The 25,390-nt window shown below is 50.7% G+C and overlaps 10 protein-coding genes across 10 annotated transcripts; 4 read left to right on the top strand and 6 right to left on the bottom strand.

Moving 5' to 3' along the window:
- Positions 1-54: 54 nt before the first annotated feature.
- Positions 55-717, bottom strand: N7509_008969 (uncharacterized protein; the record flags this gene model as incomplete). Its single annotated transcript, XM_056633606.1, has 1 exon — positions 55-717. The coding sequence occupies one exon, from the start codon at positions 715-717 to the stop codon at positions 55-57; it is 663 nt and encodes a 220-aa protein (XP_056484226.1).
- Positions 718-3,408: 2,691 nt separating this feature from the next.
- On the top strand, positions 3,409-3,795 carry N7509_008968 (uncharacterized protein; the record flags this gene model as incomplete). The annotated part of the gene is made up of 1 exon (XM_056633605.1): positions 3,409-3,795. The coding sequence occupies one exon, from the start codon at positions 3,409-3,411 to the stop codon at positions 3,793-3,795; it is 387 nt and encodes a 128-aa protein (XP_056484225.1).
- Positions 3,796-5,011: 1,216 nt separating this feature from the next.
- On the top strand, positions 5,012-6,382 carry N7509_008967 (uncharacterized protein; the record flags this gene model as incomplete). The annotated part of the gene is made up of 1 exon (XM_056633604.1): positions 5,012-6,382. One exon carries the CDS (start codon positions 5,012-5,014, stop codon positions 6,380-6,382), a length of 1,371 nt encoding a protein of 456 aa, XP_056484224.1.
- A 419-nt stretch (positions 6,383-6,801) lies between these two features.
- On the bottom strand, positions 6,802-8,571 carry N7509_008966 (AGC family serine/threonine-protein kinase; the record flags this gene model as incomplete). The annotated part of the gene is made up of 1 exon (XM_056633603.1): positions 6,802-8,571. One exon carries the CDS (start codon positions 8,569-8,571, stop codon positions 6,802-6,804), a length of 1,770 nt encoding a protein of 589 aa, XP_056484223.1.
- A 1,052-nt stretch (positions 8,572-9,623) lies between these two features.
- Positions 9,624-10,748, bottom strand: N7509_008965 (dihydroneopterin aldolase; the record flags this gene model as incomplete). Its single annotated transcript, XM_056633602.1, has 2 exons — positions 9,624-9,821; positions 9,903-10,748. The coding sequence occupies 2 exons, from the start codon at positions 10,746-10,748 to the stop codon at positions 9,624-9,626; spliced, it is 1,044 nt and encodes a 347-aa protein (XP_056484222.1).
- Positions 10,749-11,680: 932 nt separating this feature from the next.
- N7509_008964 (uncharacterized protein) lies at positions 11,681-13,387 on the bottom strand (the record flags this gene model as incomplete). The annotated part of the gene is made up of 7 exons (XM_056633601.1): positions 11,681-11,986; positions 12,066-12,162; positions 12,240-12,313; positions 12,656-12,819; positions 12,882-12,887; positions 12,953-13,081; positions 13,336-13,387. 7 exons carry the CDS (start codon positions 13,385-13,387, stop codon positions 11,681-11,683), a joined length of 828 nt encoding a protein of 275 aa, XP_056484221.1.
- An 808-nt stretch (positions 13,388-14,195) lies between these two features.
- Positions 14,196-16,259, bottom strand: N7509_008963 (electron-transferring-flavoprotein dehydrogenase; the record flags this gene model as incomplete). Its single annotated transcript, XM_056633600.1, has 3 exons — positions 14,196-14,295; positions 14,363-15,884; positions 15,959-16,259. 3 exons carry the CDS (start codon positions 16,257-16,259, stop codon positions 14,196-14,198), a joined length of 1,923 nt encoding a protein of 640 aa, XP_056484220.1.
- A 2,437-nt stretch (positions 16,260-18,696) lies between these two features.
- Positions 18,697-19,682, top strand: N7509_008962 (TBP family protein; the record flags this gene model as incomplete). Its single annotated transcript, XM_056633599.1, has 4 exons — positions 18,697-18,962; positions 19,032-19,119; positions 19,197-19,611; positions 19,666-19,682. 4 exons carry the CDS (start codon positions 18,697-18,699, stop codon positions 19,680-19,682), a joined length of 786 nt encoding a protein of 261 aa, XP_056484219.1.
- Positions 19,683-20,452: 770 nt separating this feature from the next.
- N7509_008961 (NAD(P)/FAD-dependent oxidoreductase) lies at positions 20,453-22,112 on the bottom strand (the record flags this gene model as incomplete). The annotated part of the gene is made up of 3 exons (XM_056633598.1): positions 20,453-20,759; positions 20,867-21,875; positions 22,064-22,112. 3 exons carry the CDS (start codon positions 22,110-22,112, stop codon positions 20,453-20,455), a joined length of 1,365 nt encoding a protein of 454 aa, XP_056484218.1.
- Positions 22,113-22,562: 450 nt separating this feature from the next.
- Positions 22,563-23,690, top strand: N7509_008960 (class I SAM-dependent methyltransferase; the record flags this gene model as incomplete). Its single annotated transcript, XM_056633597.1, has 2 exons — positions 22,563-22,690; positions 22,751-23,690. 2 exons carry the CDS (start codon positions 22,563-22,565, stop codon positions 23,688-23,690), a joined length of 1,068 nt encoding a protein of 355 aa, XP_056484217.1.
- Between the last annotated feature and the right edge of the window lie 1,700 nt (positions 23,691-25,390).

Genomic DNA, 25,390 nt, shown 5'->3' with positions numbered 1-25,390 from the left:
GAAGACGAGGGTATACCATAAATTCCTCTTCGGGAATCGCCTCTAACCGCTCCTTCAAAGTACCAGGAAAAGCGGTATCCCTAGGATATCGGCGACTTCCTCACTAGAGAAGTAATGCCCTCCAAGAAAATATGGGAACTTGGTCGACCTCAGATTGGCCCTTGAGTCGTTGCAGCTTTCCCCCAGGTTTTTGATAAAGAGTCGAGCTTTATCCTCAAGATACGGATGTGCATCAAATAATATTTTGAGGTACGCTTTCCGATCGATCTTTTCGTTTTGCAAATTCCTGTATACAAGAAATGTGCCATGGACCTCAAGTAGCTCGAGGAAGGGCTCTGGATTCAGAACCGGGTTTTGTAGCTCATCTATTTTACTTTGGGCTCGTCTTTCATGAAGCGACTCCATTGCGCTAGGCGCTTGGGCGTCATAAGGTGATGGGTCGCTTTTATAACGAACAATAATTGTAATCACCGACTGATCATTGTAACGATCGTAGCAGGCGAGCATATGCGGGTTATCGACGAATGTGACTGCTTTCCTGTTCAACCCGCCGAGTAGAAAGAAGTTACATTTGTTGGATTCTTTCGTAAGCCTGAGAGTTTGAAGAACTGTTTCGATTGTAAAACCTTTTTCTTCCATTTCAGTATACGTTTTGCTTTCGAGGCGGAAGCTGGAGCTTGCCATTTCTTCGAAGAGAAAAAGAGTGATAGGTGCCATCTGGGCGTTGCGCAAGTGAATTTGAAGATGTCAACAGCAGAAAGTTCCAGAGAAGCTTCGCCTGTTGACATAAACTGTTAGTGGGTTGAATTCCCTAAGAGGACTAGTAATGAGTAATAAAACGGCCGCGGCTATTTTGGCCTGTACGTGGACACTTAATTACTTAGCCCAACCGAGTCTCGCCGATGCCATCTTTAGGAAATACCCTTCTTCACACGAAAAAGAACTATATAATTATTGCAATTTTCTAATTATATTGTACTATTGAAACATGCAAAAACAGTAAACGTCTTAGTTTGCTCGGATGAGGAAAAGTAGCAATATTTTTATGTGCGATCAATTTAAGAGAGGATGTGGTGATGATAATAGCTGAGCAGACTATTGTAAATGTAGTCTTTCTTTCCTGGGACCGATATTTTCTTTTGTCCGGAGCCCTGGAGAGATACCCTTAGGTCCTATAGGATAAACTTGTTGTTGGGTTTTGCAGCTCCAGGTGCCGGATCATCACTGTGAAGATCTCGGGGTAGAACGTGTATCGGAGAAAACTGATTATAGTCTCCAGTGTGAAGAGAAGGACGTTTAGGACGAATATCCCTATAGAGATCCAGTAGAGCCATGGTCCGTTTTAGGGGAGGTTGTGGAGGAGGATTGAGACTATTCCTGTGCCACCAACACCTGCAAAGTGTTTAGCAGATTTCTAGTTAAATTAATTGCACCCGTTGCTTCCTTCTAGCTCTACAAATGGGAGAGAAAAAGTTGAAATTTCTAGTACAATCAAAATATTTATTGCTGGCTTTCATTGAGCAATGGTTTGGATAGTCGAAGTTTCAAGACTGCCCTTGTGTATCAACACAATTAGCAAACCGACTTTTTTGTCTATTATGCCGGTCAAATCCATGTGTTTTGGAGCATAAACGTGTTTAGCCGGAGTTTTCACTCAACCTTCAGTCAATACTACAGCATTTCTGAGAAGGGTCCACAAGGAAAACAACTTCCGTCAATGAAAGTTCCAGTGTCCTTCTCCATACACATGGAATTGAAGTTCAAAAGCAGAATACTTTTCAAGCAAACAGAAAGAGTGGCTACCCTGGTTTGCGAAAAAGAATGAATGAACTACTAGTAGGTATTAGTCTCAATAATACACAGCTTAGATTTTGAAAACCTTAAAATACTTCAATCGGTCAATGCCCTCCAAGTCGTTTCTACTTGAATATCTTTGATATTACCAATCTCGTCTTCACTCCTTTGCTTGATCCTTTTATGTCCAGAACCTTCCTGACCAAGGCGCTTTGCATCAAAATCCCGACTCTTTGTCACGATGTGGCTACTCGAGTCTTACACTGCTCTCTGTTTGTCCTCCGCTAATAGAAGACTAGTAAATATGAATAAAACCACTATCTCTTTCTTTTATACGCAGTGTTTTCTTCTCCTTCGAGTTCAAGTTCAACTTTCGAAATGAGTGGTCGGTTCACTTCCCATAAAAAAAAGGGGGGGAGGTAGCACCCCTGTAGATTCAAGTGCTGGTCAACGTCGGACAACTCGACAAGGAGAATCGTCAAGGTCACAAGGGAGCCGCGTAGATCCCTCTTCACAGGAAGGCACGGACTGCATTTACAAAAGCAAGAAACGACCGGTATCAAGTCTAGCGGAGCCAGGCGAGAGAGATCGACCCAAGAAACCAAGAATCATTTCTTCCCATTTTCCTAGATATCCTCCTAATCTTCCAGTGTGGGGTTATGATAATTCTTATGTCGGAGTGCTCGAAGTGTCTGAGGTAGAGAGGCCCCCAAGAGACAGATGGTCGAGGCCATCGAAGCCAATCAATCATAGAGAGCATTTACCCAAAGGCTGGTATGATCAAGAGCCCGACCTCGAACCTAGGTTTGTCACGACCAAAGGTAGACAATAAAAATAGGGGAACTTCTTGCTGATAATTCTATGTAGGGATACGGAAGCCCAAATTGCTCGATGCCACGAAAGAATTGCAGACGGCATCATGCCAGTAATATTCGAGCACAAGCTTATTACCTTGAAGGCGCAAAAGGCCAATGAAGAATAGGCTTTTCTTCCTCCATCCTGATATATTCTTTAAAGAAGGAGATTAATTATTCTTCTATCTATCGCAGTGTTTTGAAGGCGAAATGGCCTGGACATAACTGGGATGTGGTACGACGCTTGCATAGCCTTGAAAAAATAGAAAAATGGCTTGTGGATCGAGATGATGAGTGCAAGCTGTTGCCAAATGTCAGGGCTATATCTGCGGCTTATCAAGCAGGGGAGCTCGAATGGGTTCCGGGCCTTGGGACATATTGGTATAATGGACTCCGTTTGACCCAGCCGAGACCTTATACCCCGGAGGAGCTTTTGAGAATTGCCGGGGAAATTGGCGCTGGAGCAACTGGATTTTGGGTAGAACGCGTATGTAAGCTATTCCAAGAGACCAAATTTTGGATAGATACGCCGTATTAATGATAGATTATCAGCTTAATGGCCCTGGTCCTCATATGAGCAAAGCATTAGTACAGACTGGAGCGCCAAGACCAAAGGGCGGTATTATGGACAGCAACACTTTATATGTGAGTTTTCACCAAAGAAAATGCCTAATGCCGGGGCAGTGACTGAATTGGATCTGCAGATAAAGGTTGCTCTTCGTATCCAAGGGCACCGGAGTGGGCTTATCATGAGTTCGAAATGCTGGATGATTCTGGCGCCGACCAGATGTCGATCTTGTATGGTGATCTCGTGCTCCTACAAAATATGGAGGCTGCTGCTACAGGGGCTGCCCCAAGCAAACTGCCAGTTTGTGTAGGAGTTTTCGAGTCACTACTAGGCGATGGAAGCTCTGCGATCGAATATGCGAGGATGATACAGGCAGCCATATTTGCTGATAACAACGGTGGTGTCATGACAAACCTGGGCCAGGAGTGGGACCTCATACTATGTTTTGCCAGAGATGGTTACCAGCCAGATCCAGAAGATGGCAGAATTGCTGGTCTTTGGTCCAGGTTCAAGCTATACACCGGACTGCTCCAGACGCCAGCAGTCGTGTGTATTTCACGGATATCAAGGAGGGGTTGAGCCAGTTCTTACCAGTTGTGGCCAATCCGCATCCGAAGAGAGCTATGCCTCTGGGGTCGCTCAATCGAATTACCGGCGAACAATCTATTCCGCAAATTTACGGCGCCCAGGGCACTGGGCTCATGGCTCCTCTGAAGCTACCAACAGCGACGTGGCCTGGTGTACCCCTCGCGCCCGAGGCTCCCGGGATTGGGAAAATGATAACTGAAGAAGAAGGCAGTGGCAATGTGCTGCAATTAATGGCCACAGTTGGTCCAGTAGCTATGCTAATAGCATTTGGTGCCTTTATGGCCCACAGAAATAGGTGATAGGGGCCGCCCGTAAGAACAGCGTCCCAAAATTACTAGCATTGCCCATACGAATTAGGACCTGGCTACTACGCCTAAATCCCTACGGTGCCTACAGTGTGTCCTTCTCCGTTCAACACTTGTTCTCTCTCGCTGTGTGTGTGTGTGTGTGTGTGTGTGTGTGTGTGTGTGTGTGTGTGTGTGGTGGTTGGGGCCAGGAGAGGCAGGAACAGGTCAACATGATGGGATTTTTTGGATTCAAATTTAAGCGAGTTAGGTAGAGATTTAGAGCTCCCAGCTGGGGTTATTTTGTCATCCATCTCGGACCTTAGAACTTTGAATGTATTGAATGATTTTGCGTCTTCGATTATTTGTTTTCAATAGTTACTCTCCAAACTCAATGTCGTTGAAGGGAAATTCTAGTTTCTTGTAGGCGAATTATATACTAGTACAGGCATTAGCTAGGAAGTGTATTAAGATTCAAATTTTCAAGATCACCTCACCTCAGATCTAGATGAGCTTTCCTTTGTTATTTCCGTATTTCTTGTTGTTCAAGTTAATGCTGACGTTTATATACTTCGGAGTCTCGGCCGAGTTATTCCGCGCCGAGCTTCATTCATCGCTGCAACAACGCCGCCTTGACTCCAAATTCTCCATCGGTTTGTAAGGCCTTCTCCAACCTTGGAACTCATCACGACTGGGCCTATTTACAATTTTGCAATCACATCCAAAAATCCACACGGTAGTGCGATGAAAGGTCCCGCTATGCGCGATTGGACGAACCTACTTTCAAGCCTGGGATAGGATATCACGACACCAGACGCCCCAAGGTGCGCGCGGGCGCGCTTCACTTGTCAACTAGCCCGTCGCCCTCCTCCCATCCTCCTGATATCGCTACCAGATTGCTGTCACCTCATACCTCTCTCTAAATGGACCGGTCCGCGACTTCACAACGCATCCCCGGCCTGCCCAACCCGGTTGTTGCGGCCGCACAAGAGAAATGGATGTTCACAGATGAGGAGCTCGAGCGCACTCCGACGCGCCTCGATAAGATCGAACGAGAGAAGGAGGATTACATTCGACACCGCGCAGTTGAGTTCATCTGGCAGGTTAGCATGATGCTTAGGATGCCTCCACAAACCTCCATGACAGCCTCGGTCCTCATGCATCGGTTTCTCATGCGATATTCCTTACGGGGACAATACCCAGACCAGGCAGGGGATCTCATGCACCCAAAAGTGATCGCGGCAGTGGCACTCTTCGTTGCATTCAAGGTGGACGAGACGATGCGACGGATGAAGGACTTTGTAGTTGCATGCTGTCGCGTTGCGATGAAAAAGCCCGATATGGTGGTTGATGAGCAGTCGAAGGACTATTGGAAATGGCGGGACCTCATTCTGCAAAATGAGAGTGTGATGCTTGAATTTCTCTGCTTCGACCTGCAAATGGAGTCCCCCTACAAGGTACTGTGGGAATACTCGCTCTTCCTCGGGGTCCAAGAGAACCGACCCCTCCGTCACGCAGCCTATGCCTTCCTCAATGACTCCACATATACAGTCCTATGCCTCCAATTCCCACCGCGCGTCATTGCCGCGGCTGCCCTCTACGCGGCCGCTCGACACACTCAAGTCGCATTCCCAGACGACTCCCAAGGCCGACCATGGTGGGAACAGATCGATGTGCGCATCGAAGACCTCATCAAATCCTGCAAACTCATTGTGAAAATCTACGAGCGCGTTCAACAAACTCTGAGCAAGGGCTACCCAGATTTCACCTTCTCCGACACCGACCCCACCGACCCAACCCGCCTATTCAACAGCAACCCAACCTCCTCCTCCTTTGAACTCACCCCTACCAACTCTCTCACTACACCGGCCGGTGAATCCAGTACACCAAATGGCCGCAAGCGCTCCCGCGAACCTGAGTCTCACTCCCAAGACCAGAAGCAACCAACTCCAGCCCCGGCATCTTTGAACGGAGGGCGCTCCCCAAAGCGCCAGCGCACTGTATCCCCAATGCCGGAAACAACCCCCACCGACGGTTCACAGACACAAGCACCATCCTCCCGCCCACGCATTCCAATGCGAGCCCTGGAAATGCAATCTACACAGAAGCCCGAACTCGCGAGCCCAACCCCAGCCGCTGAAACGGAGACATCTGTACCGAATCCCAAAGGGGATACCAGCGCGGAGGAAGGCGAAATCGAAGAACATAAGCGTGCTGCGCCTGAACCTAATGACTCCCAAGTACCTCCGCTGACTCGGGATGAAGGTGGCGGCAGCGAGGAAGGCGAGGTTTAGATTCTATTAAGGTTGATTCTCCGCATCGTTTTATTTGGCATGGGTGGAGTCTGTGTTTCGGGATTGGGGGAGGAACTACTGGATGGAATTATTGTAAATCAATAGTTGCTATTGCAACTCTACCACTATTACCTTATGTTACGAGATCTCAATGATAACTTGAAGAACACCAGTACTGCTGCTCTCGTATAGGGCTAATGGAGTTTATTTTGATAGAACGAAATGCGTTTGCGTTTGCTAGAGCTAATGATTCTACTGAGAGCAAGACTCGCTGATTTGTTTCAAATAACTTAGACAATAATGCTGGCAACCAAGTTTATCCAAAAGGAATGCAAGTCCTAAACGCCGAGCCAATGGAATGTGAAAAGAGGATCATGGCAATTGGAGATGAATAAAGTGCATATGTATCTGTTAACACATTACACACCCGCCGTCATCACGCCCAACCCATGGTCCAGCAGTGAGCTTGGTGCCACGAAGCTAAATCCACCGAAGGGGTCACCATCGCCAGGAGTCTGCCCTGCAACTCCAGATAAACGGTTCCGGCCAGCCGCATCGTAGAGATCATCAAAACCACCAGCGAGCGAAGGGCTCAGAGGAATCTGAGTGAAGTCCTCGGAAAAGTTTTCTGCCAGGGCCGGATCCGTAACGATAGGTTGGATTGGCGGGGTGAGCTCGCGGCGCTCGAGAGCAGCCCAGTCAATCTTGCGGAAGAAACGGTGTTTCTTGATAGTCTGCATATCCTTGGGCATGTGATATCCCAGTCGCTTGTTGGGGTCCTTGCGCAGAAGACGGAGGAGTAGGTCTTTAGCGTCGGGTCCAATGAAGTAAGGAATAACGAGTTTCTGCTTGATGATCTTCTCCTGAAGCTTGGCATGATTGCCTGCGCGGAAGGGCGGGGAGCCAGTGAGGAGGTCGAACCCGAGGGCACCGAGGGACCACCAGTCACAGGCTTTACCGTAGGGCTTGCCCTGGACAACTTCTGGCGCCATGTATTCGATCGTGCCGAGGGAAGAGTTGCAGCGGTCGTCATCACTGAGGGCGATCTTGCTAAGGCCAAAGTCGGTGAGCAATAAGTGGCCTTCGTGATCGAGGAGACAGTTCTCAGGCTTCAGGTCGCGGTAAAGCACGCCGACATTCTGGTGGAGGTGTTCAAGAGCGAGAACCATCTCCGCCATGTAAAAAGCAGCCGTATCTTCCTGGAACATGCGCTCCATCGCAAGGTGGGTAAATAGCTCACCACCTTGGGCGTATTCCAAGATGAGGTACAGCTTCTCATGGTCTTGGAAAGCATAAAATAACTTCACCACGAACGGGTGACGATTGATACTTTCTAGTACCATGCGTTCTGTCTTGGTCTGTTCTACCAACTTCTTATGGACGGTGATTGATGCCTTGCGAAACTGCTTCTGTGCATAGAGCTTGCCGGTGACGACATGGCGAACCAGCAACACGGTTCCGAAAGAGCCCTTACCGAGGCAGAGCAAGGGCTCAAAATCCTCCGCGGTCATCTTTCGGCAGATCTGGCTGCGAATATCGGCGCCATTAACAGCAACTGCACAAGGGCTCGAGCCTGTGGTGACCTCTTCCTTGTCGGCGTCTGCACTGACGAAATCCTGGTCAAGAGGCACCTCATAGCTGGTCAAGACCTCAGTTTGATCACTGTCAGAGTAGACACTCGCATTGCTGGGAGTCGCGGAGCAAAGTCCCGAGGTACTAGCCGTCGGCTTTCCAGAAAGACTCAGCGAGTCCAGCTGGAGCTTTAATGCGCTCACCCCATGGCCGGCAGTGGGCTGCACACGTGGACTCGCTCCACCGAGGGAAGTAGTTGGCCGTGAGTCTGCAGCGCGAGAGCTTGTGGTAGAAAAGTCCGAATCCTCATCACCAGAGGCAAGCGGGGTGAAGCCGTGGACAGTCGATAGGGCTGGGTCGGCCGCGCCGGTCTGCACCTTCTTCTTCTTCTTCCGGCGCTGTCTCCCAGTTAAGAGGGTTGGGAATGCGGGAGGCTGTATGGCATTCTCTCCCTCACCGTAAGCAGCCATATGTTTGCGCGGCGAAAGCCGATCGCCCATGTGAACATCCGCGCCACGGTGATTGGCTGAAATTTCGATGGTCGGCTGCGCGCTGTCGGCCTGCGGAGTGAACACATCGCCGACGGAAATGTCGTCCTGGGCCTCAGGCGGAGACATGATGTTCGATTCGCTAATCGGGGGGATTAGAAGGTCGAAAAGGGTGTCGCCGTTGTTCCGAATAGAATCGCCGACGAGAGTCGGTTAACCAGTAGATAACTGGTAGCACACGGCGGTGCTAAAGGGCAAATATGTACTCGAGATGTCTAAAAGACTGCCACTATTCATCATCCATTTTGCCTGGTCAGCTTTATTCACTTCCATGGGCGGCCATGTCACCAAATCTGTATGGAGGGGTAATCATGGGAGCTTTTGCTGAGGGCTTTTTGCCCAGGACTTTTGCCCCACCAACAACAAACAGGATAGTCGCAAATCGAGGTGGTAGATTCGGGGTAGAACATACTTCAACTGGATTTTTCCAATGGTTCAGTCTTTCAGTCTCTCTTTCTCTGGTCGCAACCAGCTCGAAATCCCTCGAGTAGTTTTACCGTCCGCCCTTCTTCAGGACGGACCCGGTACCCCTAGCCAAACCACCTCGCCAACGGCGAAGTCAAAAGCCAAGGCGGAATTGGAGGAGTGAGGATATGCGGGCACGTCGGGCAGATCGGGAGGAGCGAGAGAGATCTTGGAGTCAGGCGCGATAGGGTTCAAGATAACCACCGAGTTGGCTGAGGAGATCGAAGGGAGCGAGTACGGCGCAGACAGGCACATAGAGAAGTGGATGAATATTTTGATTTCAGGAGGTAAGCGAAACACAGAAAAGTTCCCACAGGGGTCTGTGGAAAGAACAAAGCGTGGTGGCCTGGGTAGCTGAAGTGAATTGAAAATCATCTCGCTTTGAGGCGGAAATCCGGGGCGGCGCTATTCCCAATGCGGTGCTCACGTGAGACTGTGATTACTTGAGTTCTTATAGGCGGACAGAGGCCCCAGGGATACATACAAGAAACGCAGGGGATAGGGAAACAATCCATTTCAGTGAGAAAAAAAAGGTCATCGGCTCTATATACTCTGCCCCCTTTCGATCAAATTCATTTTTATGTATGACATTCCATGCGCGGGCGATCCGTTCCTGCAGACGATTCCCGATCCGATCCCGATCCCCATGCATGGCATCACCGCCGTGCCACCTCGTGGCTCTCAAAGAATGCTTGTGACCGCGTGATCTCAATTCCGGATCTCCCAACAAATGCCATGGCACTGGGCTTCTCAACTCGTACGGTGACTCTCTCATTACCAAAGTCCACGGTCACAATGCGTGCAATGAAAGTTGCCAGTGCCTCTACGGTTTGGAATGAGGTCTGGTCCACTTTCTGTAGAATAGTTAGCTCTGAAGATGATACCACATATATATTTAAATATATATAAAAGATGTTCATGTTGCTGATACATACCTCTGCGACGGCCCTCGTCATAGCCTGGTAGGTATCAACAACCGTTGATCCCCAAGCCAGCTGTCCGGGGCCCTTAAATTCCAAGTAAATAATAACAGCCTGTCTCTCAACACGTTCATGGGAATTGACGCCCAGAATAGGATAGCATCGAATTCCATCAAGGGAAAATTCCTCCTCCAGCACCACAGGATACCTACCCGTCGACTGACCAGCCTGCGAGGCATCAGGAATCTGAGTGTACCCCCACACGGTCACACTACGATATTTGAATCCTTCCTCAGCACGCAGCAGGGCCTTGGGCAAGTGCAGGGTCACTTCGCACTTCCCATAGGTATTCTCAATCGGCCAAGAAGCTGGCGCCGGTGTCTGCGGAATTCCGGAGAAGCTATGCTGCGGACTCTGGTGAACATGCGCCATTCTTCGTACGCCCGCGGCCGTCTCATCCAGCAGGCCTAGTCCACAATTCGCGACAATTCCGGCTGTCACGCGGGGATCCTGGCCCACAGCGCTGACCTTCATTTCCTCTCGCTGCGTACCCTCTACGCTGACCATGCGCTTGTGTGGGTGTTCGGGCGATGAGGTGTGGTGCGCCATGTCGCGAATATCTGACTCCAAGCGGCGGAAAAGCTTGCCGTAGTCGAGGGAGAGGGAGACATCGTCGGCAGCGGCAGCAGCAATGGCGGAGGAGTAGGAGAGCTTCAGGGTAGCGGTGCAAGGTTGAGCCTTGTCCAGGCGATGCCATGCGTCTGGGGCTGCAGGGAGAGGAAGCTCGATGTCGCGGAGGCGGACGCTGTCCAGGACCGGTGGGACCGGTGGGATATGAATGGCAGATCGTTGCTCGGCCATAGTGGATGGATTATTATTGAGGGGCCCTCGGAGGTGTCGGAGGTGTCGGAGGTGTCGGAGGTGTCGGAGGTGAAGCTATGGAGGGGCGGGCCATTCTGAAGTTTAGTGGGGGAGCGGGCAGTCTTTTTTTGGGCGGGGCTGCAGATCATGACGGCAATACATTGGAAGCTGCCGCTTCAAACGGTCACGGTACTTGTGTGATGTACGTTTCCATGGAACCCTGGTAGAAGTCTATTTGAACATCTTTACATTCCGAACTGGTATTCTTTTCATCGCAGGAAAGAAGAAACCCTGACGCTCTGGAACTTTGTCTGTCGAATTGTGGGCTAAGCAATAGCTATCTGAACGGCCGTGATTAGTACGACCGTAACCTCCATCCATCACTACCGGCGGGGTCCTCAAGGCAGTAATAATCACAGTCGAACTTCAATCCAGTGGGAAAGGAGTTCGAACTGCTTCTTCTTTGTCCCCGGAACCTTCGATATTTGTACAGAAAGCAAGGGGAAATGAAAAAGAAAAGAAGAAGATCAAGAACATAAATCATCCGAGAAGAAATAAAGAAATGAGTCCAATACAATTGACGGCAGTCAATATAGCTCCACGGAAATGAATCCAGAGAAAGCCGATTGTCCAGGCCGAGCCCCAGGAAGAAACATGCTTCGGGAAACCATTGAACTATTCTGGGAAAGAGCACGCTGAAACCTCGGCAGATGGAAATTTGAAAAAGAATCGTTGGCACCATAAAATGAATAAAGTCAATACGATACGTAACGGGTATTGGAGTTTGGGAGAAGAGAGAAAGCATCTGCAGAGAAAGCATCCAAAGGGACGAAGGGGTGAACCACCGCCGGATTACCAGTAGCGAGGGCGGTCATACGCGACATACTCTCCTCTGGGTGGCGAGCGAGGACGGCCATAAGGGGCCCTGGCCGCTAGATATGGATCATCATAGTGGCGCGGGGGAGGCGGGGGCCTGGCATCATATGGATCCTCATAGGGACGACGCGGGGGTGGGTAGTCTTCCATCCGAGGGCGTGGGGGAGTACGACGTCCATATCCATCACGTTCGTAGTACTCGCGGCGAATCGGAATGGGCGACCGTTCACGATAGTGATCCCGGGGCTGTATCCTCGAGGAGCCGGGAACCTTCGGTCATATTCATCCATGGGGGGGGTATGGCCGACGCGGGAACGAGACCGGTACGGATCCCGGGGGGGACGGTCTTCATGGCTCTGGATCTGGAAAGAAATGAGACGGGGTCCTTGTGTGTATCCTCCGATCCGGAAATGGAAATAGAAATGAAAATGGGATCCTTACATCGGCAACGCAAGTCACGCGCGAGCCTTTGAACTCCCGCTGGTCTAGCTTTTCCACGGCTGTCTTGAGGTCGTTGGCGGTTTCGAATTCAACAAACCTTTTGTCCTTGTCAATTGGGGGTTCTTGGGAAAGGGGAGCCAGGCCTGGCTGGGGGATGCGAAATGGTAAACCCACCCTCTTCCTTGTTCACGGCCAGTTTCCGAATAGACGACATCCAGTCCAGACTGTCGAGCAAAGTCTTTAAGGTCCTATCGAATGGTGAGTCCAGGTCCAGGAAGAAAGATGTCCGGGCAGGTCCAAGTGGAAAATCGGGCAAATGTCTACGTCCAGGCATGGCGGTATCCAGAGATGGTCTTTGGCGCAGGAGATAAACTCCTGGTCCTCAATAGCGCTAATGTTACTCTGCCTAGGGGGGGTACCCAGGCTAGAACTATAAAATTCGATAGAGAATTGCCGTGATTCCAAGAGTGAAGGGCCATTAACTCGGCAAAAGACCATATGCTGGATAGCATGCAGGTTTCAAGTAGGGAGAAATGGCCGGGGGTGTGAAGTCCTGGGAATCCAAGGAGAAATGGGTATGGGCTGCTAACCTGCCAACTTGTTTCTGGGAGACCGGAGATTTGCATCCGGAACATAGTACGACGCGGGCGTGGAGCAGCGGGGCGATCCGAAGGAGGACCAGGGAATGCCTCCTTGCGCCGGGGGCCACGAGCAAACTGCACGGTTAGCCGCTCGCCTTTGAAGTCACTGCCATCTATAATAGATTTGTGGTAAGTCGATGATCACGTTTTATTTGGCCTAGGAAGCGGCACATACGGAAGGCTAGATGGGTTGTTAGTCAAGAATGATGCATTGATTATGTGAGGGAGTGTCAAAAAGGGCCATACCGGGAACGACGTCGCGAGCGTCCATGGCATCTTCATACTCAATGAAGCCGAAGCCATTCATCAGCTTGATCTCCGTAATCTTACCCGACCCATGGGTACTGAAATGCTCCTCGATATCCTGTTTAGTCACTACAGGTTTGTGTCAGCTGCGCATCGCAAAAAAACAAAACAAAACAATTCACATGAATCGAGATAGAGATAGCAATAAAAGTCAGAAGACGACTAGCCCCTCCCCTCCCCCCAGGCGGGCTCCTCGAAATGGACCCTCCAAGGAAAGTGGGCCACGGAAGCTTTGGCGGGGGCCGCAGGGAATCAATCCATAGGCGCAGGGTCGAACGCGCCAGAGTCGACATGCATGGGCAAAAGGAGGGCTGCGAGCTTACCATTGCGGGGAAGATTCCCAAGGTAGAGTCGGGTGGATGACACCTCCGTCATGACTCCGAGAGGTCAGAGCACGATAAATCCCGGGAGGATGCAAATAAATGGCCAACAAAAGAAAGGTGGCCAAAGAAAGAGCCCGATCGGGTGAGCGTTGAACGCGGTCAAATCAGCGAAGACTGACGGGGGTGGTGGGAAGGTGTGGCGGTGGGCGTGTCGAGCTCCCCAACAGGAAAAGAGGTTGAATTGGGTTGGGTTGGGACAGTTGGGTACACACACGCTGCAGATGAAAAAAAAAGGAACTGGAGGAAAGATGGAGGAAGATGCAGCGCAGAGAGAAAAAGGAGGGGGGAGGTGGAAAAGCAGATCTGGCGGTCACCGGGGCGCTTGGGGAAATTCTGGCCGCCTCACTTTTTCTCGTTTCTTTTTTGCTGTGACCGCTGCGATTTACGTGTCCCTCATCAAAAGTACGCGCTGGTGGCGGATGGAAGGCACCTTTTTTCTTTTAAATCAGCAAACAAGAATCAACAATCAACAATAAGCACCGCGACTAGTGGTTGAAATCTGGGTTCACGGTAGATCCCGCCTCGTGGACTCTCCACCCTCATTCCACGGTTCTGCCCGCCCATTCCATACTCCATAGTACCCCAAGGTGGGCGAATAGGGTCTCGGATCCTGTGACATCTAACAGCTACAAAAGTACGAAAAGGTCCGTGAGGTGGCTGTGACTGTGACAAAAAAAAGTGGCCGCTTTTCTAGGTATTCGAATTATGTACAATACAGCGGGCTCGTGCCCGGGGCTATCTTCAACAATAAAAAATAGAAAAAAAAAAAGAAATAGGCAAAACTACTGACATGAACAAGCTCATGTCATCATATACTTAGGACCTTCTCCACCTTGAGGTGTCTGCCAGTTGATGTCTTGAGTGGGCACCTTGATATCGCAGGTCTTGCAGTGGATGCAGCTAGGCAACTGTCAGTATGGTATTTTTCAAAGGGAAGGGGCTTCAGTGAGAGTGGCGCGGGACTTACTTTTGCGAGTTGATCTGGAATCGAACACCGTGCTCCTTACTGGGATCCTCGACGTACTCATACACGCCGGCAGGGCAAAACCGGTTCTCGATGCCCTTATACGCAGGCCAGGCAAGGTCCTTGTGTTTGTCCCAATCTTCCACCTGCAGGTGGACCGGCTGGTCCTCTTCGTGGTTGGTACCGGTGCGGCTCACGCTTGTGAGAATGTCAAACGTAATTTCGCCATCGGGCTTGGGGTATTCAATCTTGTTGTATTCAGAGGCGGGTTTAGTAGCGGCGGCATCGGTGCCGTGGTGGTTGAGAGTCCATGGCACACGGCCCTTCAGGACGTAGGCTTCCAATCCCGAATAGATCAGGCCACCGAAAAATCCTAGGGGGCTGTTGAAAGATGGACGAATGTTGCGCACTTCCTTCAGCTCCTTCCAGATAGATGAATCACGAAGAGCCTTCTCGTAGTCGAAGAGGAACACGGTGCCGGTGTCCTCCTCACCCTGCAGAGCCGCAAACGCGGACTCGGCAGCCAGCATACCCGACTTCATCGCAGTGTGGGTACCCTTAATCTTGGGGACATTCAGGAAACCCGCTGTGTCACCGATCAAAGCACCGCCAGGGAAGGCACATTTGGGGATGGATTGAAAACCACCCTCGTTGAGCGCACGAGCAGCGTAAGAAATACACTTGCCTCCCTCAAGCACCTCCTTAATCATGGGGTGTTGCTTATACTTCTGAAACTCTCCATATGGTGAAAGCCACGGGTTGGGGTAGTCCAATCCTACTACCAAACCGATACTCACCATGTTATCTCCAAAGTGGTACATCCAACCTCCACCATAGGTATCCTTAGGTAGAGGGTAACCCATCGAGTGCGTGATCGCACCGGAGTTGAACTTCTCCGGCTGAATCTCCCAAATCTCCTTGACTCCAAGGCCATAGGTCTGTGGCTGGCTATCGCGACGCAGGTCGAATTTCTTGATAACCTGCTTGGTCAAGCTGCCGTGGCAGCCCTCGGCGAGAAGGGTAACGCGGGCGTGGAACTCCATTCCACGCTCAAAGGTATCCTTAGCCTGCCCGTCTCGTCCGAGGCCGAGGTCATTGGTCGCAACACCCTTCACTGATCCATCTGGCTTGTAGACCACCTCACTAGCCGCAAATCCGGGGTAAACCTCGACGCCCAGCTCTTCAGCACGCTCGCCCAGCCACCTTGTCAACTCGCTCAAACTAATGATATAGTTTCCTTCGTTATGCATTTGCGGGGGCGTGGGCAGGGGGAATGAGGATTTCTCGGTCAAAAAGCGCATCTTATCGCCCTTGGCGGCAGTTGCGCCCTCGAAGCGCGAAGGATTGTCCTCGGACAACCAGTCCGGCAAAAGCTCATTCAGCGCGGTAGGTTGCAGGACGTTTCCGGAGACGATATGGGCGCCCAGCTCTCCGGCCTTCTCCAGCAGGATCACCCGGAACTCCTCATTGCCTGCATCGTTGGCGAGCTGCTTCAAGCGAATGGCGGCGGCAAGACCGGCGGGGCCTGTGAATTGATGGAAGCCCACGGTTAGAACAGGCTTCGGAATGTGATATAAAGCCACTACTAGTAGAACATACCACCACCAACGATACACACATCCACCTCGTCGGACTCGCGATCTAGGGATCGAGGATCAAAGTTGCCATTCTCGTCAGTGAACCTCCGTAATACCGATTGCGAGAAGGCTCTGGTCTGGCTGGGCGGGATAAAGGAGGCGGACCGGTTGGTGATGCGTCGACCGGGGTTTGAGAAGAGAGTAGCGGGGGAGCGGGCTGGAGAAGCCAGCGCGGCGACGGAGGGGGAAGCTCGAGAAAGGCGGGACGAAGCAGTTCGCATTTCGCGCCTCAGCAGAGGCAGAACAGTACTGTTGGTCGCCATCGTGGGAAGTAGGGACCGGCAAGGTGGTGAGAAAAAGAGAATGAACTACCAGAACACTGGCATGGCCATATAAAGATGCAATGGAGAGAGTTTAATCTCAAGACTCGCAAGTCGAACTGCCTTGAATAGCCGAATGTCAATTTAGGACCGCAGCCGAACATTTTGCTTGCCAAAACGCCGAAAACCGCCTACCCGAGGCTGCCACGGACCAATCAGCGCCGAGATGATGCGAATCATCGTTTCCGTGTTGGATCCATTTCCGGTTCACCGAGTGGCAGCTTGACGCCAGATTATCAAGAATCGCCGAGCGATCGAGTAGCGGTCGATCATGATCGTAGTATAGCTTGTAGACTAGTCTGTGGATTATATCGTGGGTTGAACTGTCACTGTCACTCTGGGGTGGACCAGAAGATGCTCTTAATTAGGCATTCCGCCTGAAATTACAGGCATTGAAGTACTCTATAATCACGTGATTTACATGTGCAAATACGAGTAGCGTACTACTAGTACATACTGTACGTAGGCATGTTCGGTTGACATCATGATGATCATCACCCAAAAAGTCCCGGCTTCCTGTTCGACAAGCTTAAAGAAGAAGTACGAGTACTTGTGACACCGCCAGGAGAAAATCATGGACGCGATCTAACAGATATTCCGTACTGATCGACGTGATTCAGTGTGATTACGGTGCAATGAGTGCAGGAATGTCACAGCGCGGCAGTGTTGGATCTGGGGCGGCATGGTATTCAGCATACCGCGTTCCCATACAAAAAATGAGTCGATGGACGGTAATATTGAGACGTCGAATATACAGATCCAACCAGGCAAACACACGCAAAGGTGACAGCCTAGAGATCGGCATGTTATGAGATTCGTCCAAAGGCTTGGCGAGCGGTGGAGCCGCAGGCCCGCGGGTGCCACCGCTCGCCCAAATCGTCCAGCTCCGTTGGGGAAGAATTGAAACGGCCACCCTGTCCTCTTTGTGCGGAATTCCAACTCGACCAGATCACAACAACATCAACAACAACAACAGTGCGATAGGGGGGAAGGACAAAAAGGTGCGACAGAGAGTTGGTTCATTTGGAAGAGGCTAAAAGAAGGTGAGTTCGATCCATCGTGGTGGCGACAAGGTGAGTTTCAATAGTTGGCTAAGATCCCTGGTCATATCCAGCTGGACACTGGAAGAAGGGAAGAGATGGGTGGATGCAACGAATTTTTGTTCAGTTGCCTCCTGTAAAAGCGGCGAGAGGATAGCGCGTCGCACAGGGAGTGACCGAGAACAGCCTCCGATGATGATTGGATAGCGTCAGGAAGGATGGGATGGGTCCGACTATCAGCTGCAGGAGGACAGCGGACTGGACGCCCACTGGCTGCAACCGTGGCGCCGCGGAGGATAAAGCAAGGGCGGTAGGGCCAGTCACAAACAAAAGCTGCAGTTAGTGGGGCTGAGTCTTGACCAATAAATCAGATATCTTGACTTTGGCGAAGATGATTGGTGAAAGGATCCACCTCGAGCCGCTAGAAGGGAGAAGCGAGAAGGGCGAGTCCTCGCTGCTTTTACCGCCACCAGCGGGCCCAGCCTCCCCTGACGCAGGCTGTGACTCAGCACTATATAAAGGCCCAACCTCCCACTCTCGCAAAACCTTTGGGATTTCCGTCTCGGTCTTGGCACTCCCTTATCTTCTTCCCGCCCTCCTTCCCTATCCCCCGCAGATCTATATTCTGCTCTACTAATTACGTGATCTCTCCTATATCGAAGATCCTTCTCCGGGAAAGAAGCCTTTTCTTTTAATTTGTGAACAAATTAAAAAAAGGTCCAAAAAAGTGCAATCCTAGGTACTTCCAGTATCCAGGTCGTCGGGCTTACCTAAATCAAGAAGCTTGTCCTGCCCTAAGGTCTTGCTTCATCACTCTCATTCAGATCGCTTCGCAGATAGAACCCAAATCCCACTCCCAAAAAAAAACAAAGCAGCGAGGGAAAAAACAAAAAGAAATAACCTCATCCGCGAAGCAAAAAAGTCTTTTTTTTTGTGCTATCCTGCTATAATCCACCTTCCATCCGCGATCTCCTGTTGAAAACACTTCAGTGTGCTTTTCTTACTTTTGAACACAATCTGGGATTCTATCTGCGATCTGGAGATTCGTGTTACCATCACCTCGCGATCCAACAGTCTGTAGGGGGATACATTGAGTTGTCCATCTCCCACGAAGTTGGTAAGGCCTTCCCTGCGCACTGGACGTGATTCTGCCCTCAAACACCGCCTTCCCTCGACACATGACCAGACCTTTGGTTGCCTCACTGCCTTACCCTCACATCACTTCGATCTGTTGATCGCCACGCTAACCCTCGTCGCCTCTGGCTCAGTTGCTTCACCTATCCACCTGAAACTTGATTCATCTGTCCTCAAACCCTTGCGCTTGAGAGCTAGTTATCAAGATGGATTCCCTCACCACCCACCCGTCCAACGCCACTCAGGCGCGTGCCTTCACCTCTGCCTCATCGCTTTCCTTCCCCGGGGGTGCAGGCGATCTCACCCCTCCCTCCTCTGTGAAAGAGATTCAGGGACAACCCGTCGCACAACCCGCGCAGGAACAGCAACAGGTTGGAGGAAATGCCGTCAACGGCAATGGGGTGACTCCCGCTACTCCGGCCGCGACCCCGGGCGCCACGACTGGCGGCTCTGGTATCGTGCCGACCTTGCAGTGAGTATACTCTCTCTTGGTGTTTCGTTCTGGAAGCGAGACATTGGCTGAACAAATTTGTCCCAAAAGAAACATCGTGGCTACTGTCAACCTTGACTGCCGCTTGGATCTCAAGACCATCGCGCTGCACGCTCGCAACGCTGAGTACAACCCAAAGGTATATTCCACACCTCCCTGAGATTGTCTCTATCAGGGTACAGTGTGGCTGAACTGGTCTTTTTTTCTCTTGCTTAGCGTTTCGCCGCCGTGATCATGCGTATCCGTGAGCCCAAAACCACTGCGCTGATCTTTGCCTCGGGCAAGATGGTCGTCACCGGTGCCAAGTCTGAAGACGACTCGAAGCTGGCTTCCCGCAAGTACGCGCGTATCATCCAAAAGCTTGGCTTTAATGCCAAGTTCACGGACTTCAAGATCCAAAACATCGTCGGCTCCTGCGATATCAAGTTCCCTATCCGCCTGGAGGGTCTGGCATCTCGCCATCACAATTTCAGTTCCTACGAGCCTGAATTGTTCCCTGGTTTGATCTATCGTATGATGAAGCCTAAGATCGTGCTCCTGATCTTCGTTAGCGGTAAGATCGTCCTCACAGGCGCCAAAGTGCGCGAGGAGATCTACCAGGCTTTCGAGCTGATCTATCCCGTGCTCTCTGGTATGTTTTGGTATCTTGGTTGTTCTCTTGCGTCTCCGCTAACAACCTGGCTAGACTTCCGTAAGGTTTAAAGAGATTTCTGTAAAGGAAGATCATCTTTGCGTTTTCGCATTCCACCCCCATGTATTAACATTCTGACTTTTACTTTCTCACCTCCTGCGATCGTCTTCGGTTGTCATTCGCTTGTCCTGGTCTTCCAGCCTCGGACTTTGCTTCCTGCCATCCGTCTTTGATCTTCCCCCCCGGGATTTACCCACCTTTTTTTTTTCTTTCTCACGATTTTTCATGCAAGCATAGTTGGGCGTTTTAGCGATTTGAATGATCCCCGGTTTGTCTCATCATTCGACTCTTTACACTTAGATTGCTGCACACCGCAGTGAGGCGGTTTGTGCGCTGGTCGATAGCTGCCTCTTTTTTTAATCCCTTTTCTTGTTCTTCAGCCATACTCGTTGATGGGGCAACTCGTCGCGGGCCCAAAAAAAATTATGATGCGTCCGAGTCCTAGATTCCGTCGTTGTTCCGGCCGGTGGACTGGGAAATTGCGACGGCTTTTGCCGTCTAGCTTCGTTATCTCAAATGAAGATCTATGAAAAAAGAAAACCTTACTTTTATTACCTCGTACTTCCCATAGTCCAGATGCCGTAGTCAGGGTTCTCGATGTAGTAACTTTGGAGGTTCAGTAGGATACCAGACGAGCATGGATCTCATGAACACATTGATCAAAATCTACGTACTATGCTCACGACATTGAGGTTCTTAGTGTTGTCAAGTAGTATATTCAGTTCAATTCGCATTTATACAGATCTATCTATCTTTATGCCAGAATGCATGTGTCGTCAATTTACAGCGCACTCTCCCGTGAAGCCTTTCTCGTCTTAGCCAACTCCTCTTGCAAATTCGAGTTCCTTGCCCCAGATCGGCTTCCATCGCCGTCGAAGAGGTCATCCATATTGGTTCCTGGAGCGGGAGTGTTTGCCTCCGTCCACTCCCACAATTTCTGCAGTTCGGGGTCCAAAGTGCCCTCCATGGCATCAACAACTTTGTCTCCAAGCACAGGGAAAAACTTGTAGGCGTGTCCGCTGCCACCAGTCGCGAGGAACAGCCCCTCGTAATCAGGGTGGTACGAAACAATAAAATCTCCATCGGGGCTGCCCAAAAGTAGATTAGCATCATGTACTCTGCCGGAGGGATAATATCTTGCAATGGAAATACCACCCAAGGTCCCATATCCCATATGCAGAGAAAATGTACTCACGTATCAGTATACCAGCAAATCCTGGTATCAGCAAACGGCCGGTCCACGAAACGGGGAAGCAATTGCTTCAATGCTTCCCTGAACGCATCCTGTCCCTCCAGCGGAACGGGACCACCAGTTTCAGGCAGACTAACCGCCATCGTTTCCTTGGATGCACCGACCCCGGGAACAGGCACGGTGATCGGGTTCCGGTAACCATAAGCATGGCGCGCGATCTTGAGCAAATTGTCACGCGGCGGGATGATGAACATGCCTGTAGCAAAGTTCAAGATGGTAGGTAAATTCTCCAGCTCACGCTGCTCGGCATCACTAATCTTGATATATGCAATTGCCTGGCCTGTGGCCACGGCCTTGCCGCGCAGATCAACAAGTCGGGGTGTCCATGCTCCAGTCGCCAAAACAACCAGGTCAGCTGTCAGTGTCGTTCCATTCGTCAACGCAACACCCTTTGCGCGCGGCTTGCCTTTGCCAGCAGATGCAGATGCAGATGCAGGCTCGTCGAAAAGCACCCGGTCAACATTTCCATGGCGGAAATCAACCTTCCCATCCGCATCAAGCATCTGCTTCGCAAACGCCACACTCGCCCCGGCATCGGACCAGCCAGAGCCCCAATTCACATACCCACCGGCAACATCCAAATCCTCCCCATACGGCGGGACAACAGAAAGCACATCTTTCTGGCTAGGCAGGAAAACAACGTTATCGCCCTCGATCTGACGCACGTTGTTGTAGCTCTTGCGCGCGTACTCCTTTGCACTGACGCTGTCGGCCGGGTACACCAGCAGCAGGCCGTTCTGCGTGTACCGACCCTGACGACCCCAAGCCGTGCTGCGCCATTTCTGGATGGCTGCGGCCGCGAGCTTGGAGTATGCTGCGTTGGCGTAGTCTGCCCGCACAATCCGTGATGTGTCGACGGATGAGCCGTGCGGGTTTGGAATTGTCGGTGACGATTCCACCAGTGTGATCTGGGCTTCCGGGTGGCGCTGTCTCAACGAGAGAGCGGTAGACACTGTTACATGTTAGTGGGTGTAATTGTTGAAAAAGCTGAAGTACATTAATCTCAATCAGGGGAGAGGGGTCAATGGATTGCCAACATTTTGGGGATATTGGTAGGTTGGGGTTAAATAATGGGGGGAATTGATTTTCTGGGGTTCGGATTTTGTGGGAGAGTCGCGTGTGAAGTAGAGAAAGACTTACGTCCGAAGACTCCTCCACCCACGATGAGGATACTAGGAGGGAGCGCCATCGCAATTGAGATTCCTGGGTGATTTCCAAGAGGTTTCTGTTGAGGATCGTGGTCGAGGTTTCTGGTGGTCCCATCGCACTTCGTTCCCCATTGCTCGGCCCACTCAGGACTGGCTTGATAGCCCGATAACGGACTCGTTTTTCGGTCTGTCCGCCCCGAGATCCATAGGATCCCCACGACTTGACAGTCCCGTCGGCACCGAGCTTCGCGCGGATGAGCTTGTATGAGCTTGTATGAAGTGGTAGGATCAATTGAAGAGAGAATAACAGATAGTGAGACCTGCTCTTACCTACCTGGCTCGTCTGCAAAGTCGACTTGTTTCGACGCGCCCAGGCATTTTTCTTCGCGAGGTCTATTACTACCTCCAGGCCTCTTCCACGAAGAGGGTTGCTTGACTCGTGAGGCAGAAAGGAGTTCATACTCCCCAATCCCCTCGGATCTATCCACACGATGGCTTCAACGCCCTGCACAATGACCACGCATGCATCCCGATTAGCCAGAGCCTCATTGCGAGCCTCCAGGCCCATGATACCCAGTCGAGGCGTTCAGAGCAAAGCTACGCGTCAAAAACGAACAAGGTAGGCTTACAAGCATCCATAAATATCCATCATATACCGCCGAATATACTAACAGCATAGTCCTAATACCCCGCCGCCGCGGAAACAATACAATGCGGATATCCAGCGCTTTCAAGAACGCTACGCGAAGAAGGAATCTGCCGCCGCGCCTCATGGAATCCCAATTCGAGTTCTCTCCTTCATGGGGGTTACTATACTGGCAATCAGTACATACACGGGGTATCTTTACACCTCGTATCAGCAGGAAGTGCGTAAAGCGCAAGCGCTCGACATTCCCCGCGACGTCTCAGATCGGTACAATAGTACTGCACCCACTTTCGACGCCGAGGTAGATCTCTCTGAGAAGGCCATGCGTCTTGGGAAGAAACGAGCAGATCTCCTCCGTCTTGCGCGCGGGGATGTACTGGAGGTCAGTTGCGGTACGGGTCGGAATCTCGAGTATTACGATCTGAAGGAACGACGCGGTATGGATGAGCAAGGACACGCCGCTGTACTTGGGTGTCGGTCTCTAACATTTGTGGATCTGAGTCCGCAGATGGTGAATATCACCAAGGAGAAGTTCGAGGCTGCGAATCCCGAGTTCACGCGCGTCGCGTTCCGAGCTCAGGACGCTGCTGCCGTGACGGTCGAATCTCCTGTGAAGCTGCAGAATTCTGGATCGAGCAAGGGGAATGTCTACTACGATACTGTCGTTCAAACGATGGGACTCTGTTCGATGCCGGATCCCGTGGGAACGTTGCGGCATCTCGCTCGGATTACGGAGCCGGGGCATGGACGTATTTTGCTGCTGGAACATGGTCGCTCGCATTATGATTGGTTGAATCGGATCTTGGACAATCTTGCACCCCTGCATGCGGATAAGCATGGGTGTTGGTGGAATCGGGATATCGGGGCTATTGTGAAGGAAAGTGGTCTGGAGGTTGTTGAGGAGAAGAGGTGGCATTTTGGGACGACGTGGAGATATGTTCTTCGTCCGAAGCCGGATGAGACTCGATCTTAGCTGGGAGAAATTTTGTATTATAGTATGTATTGATGAATTAATTGTATAGAAGGGTTGTCAATATTTGTACCTGGCAAGCTTCCATGATAGTGATTTTGTACTACTACTAGTACTACTAATAGTAGTACTGGTAACATGAAAGCCCTCTTCAAGCTGAACTTGAAGGTTCCGAGGTTGTCCCCGAACATATATACTACCACCTGGGCACTACTACCAACTACCATCTAAAACTACAAGCTGTATAAGTTGCCCAGGGCACTACTGGTAGTAACAACCTTGGAATTAAAGACGTACTGTAGCAAAGGGAAATACATCTAAAATCACATCAAGCACCTAAAATCCTGACGTTGCTAAGTACTCGTAGTACTAGTACTATTTATTTACTACATCAAGTGACGGCCTCTGGTCCTAAGATGCAGTCATGTACAACCACACCCAAACCAAAAGTCCGAAGCAACCATACATGTAAGCAGTAAACAAACGCAAAATACTACTAGTAGTAGAGTGCACATGCCAAAATTCGAACGAGCCCCTCGATTCAAGTCGACTGTGCTCACCTCGACGTTACAATCTCACGTCCGCGCAAGCTGTCGCAGAATGATTAGGGGCCAATGTGAAACCCGCCCGGAGCCTGCGCTAGCAACAAACCGTTTCAAAATGTCCTCCCTAAGAGTGAGTGCATGTGATGACTTTCCGTCGCTGCCCCCTATCGAATTCAAGTGATCCTGATGCCGAAAAAGGTGAGCAGAAGCGACGCGACAAGGTCTGCCTTGCCAGATGATGTTTAGTTGCTGTCATACATTTTGCAGATCGCTTTGTATGAGATCAGGCTGATTCTGATTACCCCGCTCGATGGATGGATGCATCTCGGCTACAGACAAAGAAAATTCTTTTAGAAGTCTAACCTTACTTGCAAGGCTAGTGCGAGAATTTCCAAGTTTTGAGACATTCGTGATATAATGGAGGGGAGGGGTTGACTGTTGGTCGTATGGGATTATTCTGCCGGGCCCGTCCAATCTTACCGGAAGGACGACAGGTCGGGACGCGGATGCAAAGCCCTTCCAATCTTTATCGAATATTATATGCACGGTGCAGATCTCCTGCAGGGGTGTGTTCTATATGTCTTGAATCATGGTTCGGTTGGCCTGCCAATTTGTTTTTGTACATACATACATAGTGCAGCAGATTACGGATACGGAGTACTGGAGGTTATGATGCAAGGACTGTGATACTTGGAGGTCCCTTGTACCTACATATGCGCCGTTGGTAATTAGTCAATCCGTCTCGATCTGCCTTCTTGTAGGCATGATGGAAGATACATAGTACATGCGAGTAGACGGCCAAGGTTGACTACTAGTAGCTCATCTTTCCGAAGTGATGCCATCATGTAAGGGTGGTGGTTGCATATCTGCTTTGATCCAACCTTGATCGGTCTTATTTCCGAGGAAAGTATCGAGTAACGTAGGTCTTCGACCTGGCAAGAGACTACGGATAGAGTTTGCCCCTACATCTAGGCCATGCGATGCAGGCTGGCGGTCGGATCGCACAATCTATATGTGGAGATGCGGAGATTTAGCATCCGCTGCATCCTGTCCATACATAAATCTACATGCATCTGCGAGTAGTTACATGAAAATGTTCAATGTAGATGGAGTCTACGCAATCGAGTAGGTCACTGGTAACAGTGCTAACCGCTCGGG

The sequence above is a fragment of the Penicillium cosmopolitanum genome (assembly GCF_028827165.1).
Source record: "Penicillium cosmopolitanum strain IBT 29677 chromosome Unknown utg000009l:1.0-9042332.0:1.0-9050551.0, whole genome shotgun sequence".
Classification (NCBI taxonomy): Eukaryota; Fungi; Ascomycota; class Eurotiomycetes; order Eurotiales; family Aspergillaceae; genus Penicillium; species Penicillium cosmopolitanum.
The sequence above is the reverse complement of the archived record's forward strand: the minus strand, read 5'-3'. Positions and strand labels throughout refer to the sequence as shown.